Below are 7,648 nucleotides of genomic sequence, written 5' to 3'. Positions count from 1 at the left end.
GTGAATCCACAACATATAGGCAAATCTGCATTGTTGCCATCCTTTCACACTGGTAGTCCCCAATATTGTGTTCAAAATTATCAAGATGCTATGGCAATTTGCAGGACTTATGGATATCCTGATAATTTTTTTTTTTTTTTTTTTTTTTGACATTCACATGTAATCCAAAATGGCCAGAAATTCAATATATACAAAATGCTATTGGGCAATGTGATGAAGAAGGTACAGTATCTGCAGTGTGCAGAGTCTTTGAGATAAAATTACTTGAATTAATGAGAGAAATAAAACACGAGAAATATTTTGGTGAGACTGAAGCAAGTACTCTGATGAATAACATGTGTATTCTATTGAAAATAACTGCTTTATTAATTATTTATCATATGCAATTATGTTATATAAACCAATATTTACTATATTATATTATTTTTTCTAGTTGTCTATACAGTTGAGTTCCAGAAAGGAGGACTTCCACATGCACATATATTGCTTTTTCTTGCTCCTAAGTACAAGAATCCTCCAGCATAAAAAATAGATAATATGATCTCTGCTGAAATACCGGATAAAGAAAGCAACCCTCTTGCTTTGGTTGCTGTTGAGAACTACATGATCCATGGCCCATGTGGTGATGCAAATAAAAATTCTCCTTGCATGCACAAAGGAAAATGTCAAAAGCATTTTCCAAAGAAGTTTGTGAAAACCACAATTGTCGATGATGAAGGATACCCAGTATATAGAAGGTGGGATACTGGCGCATTTATTGAGAAAAAAGGAGTCAAATTGAATAATCTTTTTGTTGCTCCTTACAATAGGAATTTATTGACTAAGTTTGATGCCCACATTAATGCAAAGATCTATGATCAACATAGATCAGTCAAGTATCTGTTCAAATACATCAACAAAGGGCCTGACAGAATTGCAGTTTCTATACGGCCTAATAACAACAACGAAGCGAATTCTGATCCACGAATGCTAGAATGGTGGACGAAATAAAAGCTTATCTTGATTGCATGTATGTATCCAAATAGATAACATATAATCTCATAGCATCATTTGTTATTATTTATTATAATTTTAACATTAATGAATTCAATATTCAAATTACATATACATATCTGCTATGGAATCTTGCTAGAGGATACTTCAATTTGATACCTATTACAGAGAATTGGCAGGTGAGAGATTACCATTCCACTTGGAGAACGAACAAACTCTTCTATCCAGATAAGTGCTTGGTAACATCTTTAGAAAGCATAGCTGTTACACAGACTAAGTTAATAGAGTGGATGAAATGCAATGACGAATACCCTCAGGCAAGATCATTGACTTATTCTAATTTCCCAAGTAAATGGGTTTGGAATGCTACTGAAAGAAAATGGACTGAAAGAAAAAATGGAAAATGTATTGGCAGAATCTACTTTGCATATGGTGAGAAATATTATTTACGAATGCTCCTAAATTTATTTAAAGGAGCAATATCGTGTGCATATATTAGAGCTATAAATGGGGTGATACACCCAATATTCAAGGATGCATGTTACTCTTTAGGTTTGCTGGATGATGGTAAAGAATGGAATGTTTGCTTAGACGAAGCATCTGTATGGGCTTCTGGAAGTCAGTTACAACAACTGTTTGTAACAATTCTGTTACTAAATGAAGTTGTTAGTCCTACAGATTTGTGGAGAACAAATGCAGTTAAGCTATCTGAAGATATGGCATATATTCTTAAACGGAAAATGGGAATGCAAGCAGCGAGATTTAGTGATGAACAATTACAAAATCATGCATTGATTGAAATTGAAGACTTGCTTAAAAAAAGGAGGGAAAACAATGGTTAATTTCCATGGAATTCCAATTCCAAATCATTCTCAATTTGACAGTACACAAAATATATTAATTGTTGAGGTGATGAGCTATGACATATTGATAGCAATATAACGTTGCATGATAATTAGTACAATGGTCTCAACAACTGGCAAAGAAATATATCTCATTCACTCATGGATTTAGTTGAAGATAAAAAAGGGATGACTTTTTTTGTTTCCGGGCATGTTGGAACAGGCAAAACATTCCTATGGGCAACAATAATAAGCAAATTACAATCTAAAGGCAAAATTGTACTTGCTATTGCAACTACGGGAATTGCTGTATTGTTGTTACCAAGAGGAAGAACAACACATTCACATTTTCTGATACCTTTAGACATCACTAACAAGAGTACATGTGATATTAAAAAAGGCACGCAATTGGTAGATCTCATTCGGAAAACGTCTTTGATAATTTGAAATGAAGCACCTATGGCAAATAGGTATTGCTTTGAAACTCTTGACAGATCATTGAAAGATATTTTATCTGAGGATGACCAATCAAATGTTGAAAAGATGTTTGGAGGTATGACTATTGCTCTTAGCGGAAATTTCAGACAAATTTTGCCTTTATTCCGAAAGGAAAAAAAATTGATATAATGCAAGCATGTTTATGTTCATCTTATCTTTGGGAAAATATAACAATGTTGAAACTTATAGAAAACATGAGATTGAAGAAAAATGACAGTAGCACTGCAGATTTGGATGAGATGTCTGCTTTTGACAGATGGTTACTTCGTATTGGAGAAGGAACATGCGTTTTAGAAGATGAAAGCCTGTTACAAATTCCTGATGACTTAAATCTTACTGAAGATTGCACTCCACAAGAGACCATTCTCAATGCTGTTTTCCCAGGTCTATGTGATCAAATAGGAAGTGCTTAGTATGTAAGGGAGAGAACAATTCTTATAGCAAAAAATGACATAGTTCATGAATTAAATGAGTATATTATTCAGAAGTTGCCATCGGAAGGGAAGAAATACTACTTTCGGATACAACTTGCAAAGCAGGAGGAATGTCAAATGATGATTATATCCTATATCCAACTGAATTCCTGATCACTTTGATATGCTCCGGTATGTCGAAACATGAATTACAATTAACAATTGGGGTTCCAATAATGTTACTACGCAATTTGAACCAAGCAGATGGTCTTTGCAATGGCACAAGATTAATTGTAACCCATCTAGGAAACCGGTTCATACAAGCAGAGACTATTACAGGATCAAATATTGGGCATAATGTTGTGATTCCAAGAATAGTATTGTCCAATGTAGATACGAAGTGGCCCTTCAGACTGAAAAGAAGACAATTGCCAATTGCAGTTGGCTTTTGCATGACAATCAACAAAAGCCAAGGCCGATCTCTAAAAACAGTGGGGTTATACATGAAGCATCATGTATTTACTCATGGACAATTATACGTTGTTGTATGGAGAGTAACTTCAAGAGAAGGGATTAAGATCTTATTGGTGCAAAAAGAAGAAGAAACAGAAGACAAATTAAAATTGTTTTTAAAGAAGTGTTCGACAAAATACAAGGTTAGATATATTGCTGATTCTGTAATTGTACAAAAATTACCATACCAAAATTGATTAAATATTACAAACAACAGTTACACATCATTTTTATTTCTACAGACTATAACACAAACTTTGCTAGAAGAAAGGTCTTCCTTCAACACAACTTTCTCTGAAAACATGGAGTCTTTGTTTGGATATTTCAATTTGAATGCATTTGCACAGGCTATTCTGGTGGCCACATACATATCCATCACAGTATCACAAGCCTCTTCCCTTTCTTTTTTAGCCTTAACAAGTAAAGATTTTATCTTTACACTCTCATCACACAATTCCTTATTCGTTTTTTGTGAAAAGTTCATTTTCTTCCTGTTGAATTCCAATTTTCTGTTCAGCACTTTTAAATGCATCATGACAACTTCTAAATCATGTTCAACCTTATCTAAGCTCTCTTTCAAAACCTTCTTCTCCTTTTCGATTTTATGGTTCTCAAAGATTATGAGTTCATTTTGTTTCTCCATATTTGAGGCCATGACTTCTGCAGCTAGCCACAGTTCCCTGACTTCTAACATAACATCATAACCCTATTTCAAAAAATTCAAACCAAAAAAAAAATTAATATTAGAATATTAAAAATATTACGAATGAAAATCTGAAATCAATAGTGTCAAAAAATATACATGTCTACCCACACTGCAAACTATATTGTCTAAATCTTTAGCAGATAAAGCTTTAAAATTAGATCAGCACTCTCTTGCTGATATGTTTTCTGGCACTTGATCAATCTATATAATGGAAGCTCTTCTGTATCATTATCTTTTTCTTCAATCAATTTGACATGACATGAACCAGAAGCAGGTGTAACAGGATCAGACACTAATATAGAGGAATCACAGGTCTTTTATTTATTTAATAACTTCGTCCCTGATTCATCCATTGTTACGCCCTGGATGCATTTCTAGCTTCAAGTCTACGAACAAACTTCATCAAATCCTTAGGAGCCATATCTATGATCTAAAATAACATTTTATTAGACACAAAAAAGAAAAATCAAATTAGTCATCAGCAAATAATAAACAACTCATTCCACTAAAAATTTGTTTCACCAATTTACAAATAAATCAATAACTAACAACTAATTATAAAATACAACAGAATAATACCAATAATTAAACCAATCAACAACAATTAAAAAAATTTAATCTGAATTAACAAACATCACAATTTACCCACAACAAATGAAAATATAAAATAATTACAAACTATTTCAAACATCAAATTTCTACCTGATTATGTCTAGAGCATTTAGTCAAACAATTTGTTATACCCGGGAAAACAAAGGGCTGACGTGGGAAGAGTCACGTTACGGGTGACCTGCTCCCGTNAATGATATCTTTATATGCCATAATGCATTCTTACATTTGAGCATTTGCATTTAGAAAGAATAGCAAAGAATGAGCATATTTACATGCACATATACATGTATGAGAAAGTTAAAGAATAAAGAGAAAGAAAGAAAAGAAATTAATTGTAGAATCATTATCTAAAGAACATAATTAAAGAATACCTCAAATATGAGATTTTATTTAAAGAAATATAAAAAGATAAGAGAACAGAAGGTTATTGCGATCGAGAACCTGTGAGCGACAGAGAAGAAGAATATCCCCACATGCATGCCGCCGTTAGTGAGCAGCTAAGAATAAAAAAGAAGAATTTGTACAGTCCATAAGAAGTGCATGTGGATGAGGACTGTACCCAAGAAAGAATTTGAGAATACACTCACATGACCAAGGTTCTGAATCCATGCCTTAACCGAGTCTGATTGCCAAAGAAATAATAGAAAAGAAAAGAAAAGAAAGAAAGAAAGAATAGAAAAGAAAAGAAAGAAAGAAAGAAAGAATAGAAAAGCAAGAAAGAATAGAAAATAAGAGAAACAGAAAAGAAAGAAGAGAAACAGAAAAGAGAGAATTGAAACAGAAGAAGAAAAAAAGTAAAAGGAAGAAACACAGAAAAAGAAAGAAAATAGAAAGGAAACAAAAAACAAAATGAGGAATAGAAAACAGAATAAGAAAACAGAAAAGAAAATGCATTGCATAGAAAATGTTTACGCATTTGTGCATATGCATCATGCCATCTCTACTACCCCGAGTTAGTTTCCCAATTTGTGCTTACATATCGGTAAGTGAGAAACTAGAATCTTAGAAAGAGCAGAGAAGAATTGAGAAGTTTGGTGTAAGGAAAGAAAATCCAGGATCTGAGTAACGGAGAAAGAATAGAAGTATTGTGGGTTTACTTACTGAGCAATTAGTGCTCACTCCGTTGATTTCAATATTTTTGCAGGTAATAGATGAGATGCGGTCGGGAGGAACGTCAAGTAGTGGAGGAGAATGGCACCACTGTCCGAGATTACTTTGTACTTATTTTTGTGACTTTATTACTTGATGTAGTGATTTGTATATAAAGTTAAATTTATTTTGGGCCCACTATTACATTCTTATATACATATATATTTTTTCTATAACATGTTAGTGAATTTTACTTATATTTTTCCAAAGAACTACTAGCTAGACAGAATATTACAGTAACCCCAGTGTCTATGGAAAAAATCCTTTAACGAATGGTGGTGCATATGATCCTTAGACTTGAGATCAAGAGAGCGCCTTGTGCACCGATTGGTGTAGTTTGACACTAGCCCAATGTAGTTCTATTCAAAGCTATCAATATGGTAGTGATTGGCTATATCAATGAGTGTATCAAGACTATGGTGGATCGATAGAGCATTCATCACTCCTGGGTATAGGAGAAGTTATCTCACAGCGCAATTCAGTAAATGGCGATGACACTAAAGTTGTGGCCACAGTGAGATTGAGTTGTTGCTTAATCTAATTTATTATTCCGGTCATTGGTCTAGTAACTAAATACATAGATATCGAGGATAGCTGAGGTTAACACTATTTCTATACCTTAGTCTCGATGAGATAACAGATTATGAAAGGATTTGATTGCACGGTAGCCATATCATTGATAGGTAGCTGTTTCGTTGAATCCAAATCTATCGGGTGGCCATAATGCCTTGCTAGGGCTAATCTTGGTCTGTGTGTAGTGAGATTATTAATTGGTGTTAATCGCGATACTACTCACTGTCGATATGATGAGGAGCCTACGGGTCACACACACAGAAGATAATTTAAGAATCAGTTTGTACAAAGGGTTATTTTCGTCTTTTAGGACGAAATGGTATTTTGGTAATCTCACAGTGCAATTAAATTTGCTGAGGTTGTTGCTTGGATTTGATTTAATATTAAAATTAAATTAGTGAGATTATATTTAAATATATGTACGCATATATTTAAATGAATTATTATTATTAATTAAATGTTAATATATTTCATAAATATATTAATTGATTTTAGTTAAAATAATAATTAATTAAAATAAAATACCAAAAGAGAGGGTGTTTGGATACAAGGGTTGGAGCCATGCCTATTCCTCATTGGAATAGGGTTTTGACACATGCACTATATATGTTAGAGTAAGTGCCCTAGAGCTAATCAATTATTGTAGAATTGACTATTTGTAATAATGTTCATTGATCAATAAAAGAAATTTTATTCTATATCACGTAAATCATCATTGTATGTATTGATATATGTCCTTAGAATGGTAGAACCGTGACAAAGGTATCAAGTGTTTCAAATCTTGATAGTGAGAACTCTATGAGAACATATGGTGGCCATTCTAGAAACGTCTGTAGCCCCGGTATTATTCTGAAGTAAGAGCACAGATAATACAGTATGACTATCATACTGTTGAACGACCCTGTCGAAAGGTAGTGACTGATCTCACTTGTCAAAGTTGTTTGGTGACAACCTGGTGCAACACATGGGTGTTTGCTGTAGGCAAGTTCACTGGACTGACCCACCAGAGGATTCCATATGGATGGTAACCCCAGTGTCTATGGAACAAATCCTCTAACGAATGGTGGTGCATACGATCCTTAGACTTGAGATCATCGGAGCGCCTTGTGCACCGATTGGTGTAGTTTGACACTAGCCTAAAGTAGTTCTATTTAGAGCTGTCAATACGGTAGTGATTGGTTGCATCAAGGAGTGTATTAAGACTATGGTGGATCGACAGAGGATTCATCACTCCCAGGTACGAGGGAAGTTATCTCTTGGTGCAATTCAGTAAATGGCAATGACACTAAAACTGTGGCCACAGTGAGATTGAGTTGTTACTTTATTTAGTTTATAATTCAAGTCATTGG

General features: G+C 33.8%; 2 protein-coding genes across 2 annotated transcripts; both read left to right on the top strand.

Moving 5' to 3' along the window:
- Nucleotides 1-537: 537 nt before the first annotated feature.
- LOC116121131 lies at nucleotides 538-1,835 on the top strand. Its single transcript, XM_031407065.1, has 2 exons — nucleotides 538-875; nucleotides 1,133-1,835. Exons 1-2 carry the CDS (start codon nucleotides 538-540, stop codon nucleotides 1,833-1,835), a joined length of 1,041 nt encoding a protein of 346 aa, XP_031262925.1.
- A 459-nt stretch (nucleotides 1,836-2,294) lies between these two features.
- LOC116121129 lies at nucleotides 2,295-3,456 on the top strand. Its single transcript, XM_031407064.1, has 3 exons — nucleotides 2,295-2,388; nucleotides 2,523-2,717; nucleotides 2,819-3,456. The coding sequence occupies exons 1-3, from the start codon at nucleotides 2,295-2,297 to the stop codon at nucleotides 3,454-3,456; spliced, it is 927 nt and encodes a 308-aa protein (XP_031262924.1).
- The last annotated feature ends 4,192 nt before the right edge of the window (nucleotides 3,457-7,648 follow it).

The sequence above is a fragment of the Pistacia vera genome, unplaced genomic scaffold (genome assembly GCF_008641045.1).
Source record: "Pistacia vera cultivar Batoury unplaced genomic scaffold, PisVer_v2 Contig968, whole genome shotgun sequence".
NCBI classification, from domain to species: domain Eukaryota; kingdom Viridiplantae; phylum Streptophyta; class Magnoliopsida; order Sapindales; family Anacardiaceae; genus Pistacia; species Pistacia vera.
The sequence above is the reverse complement of the archived record's forward strand: the minus strand, read 5'-3'. Positions and strand labels throughout refer to the sequence as shown.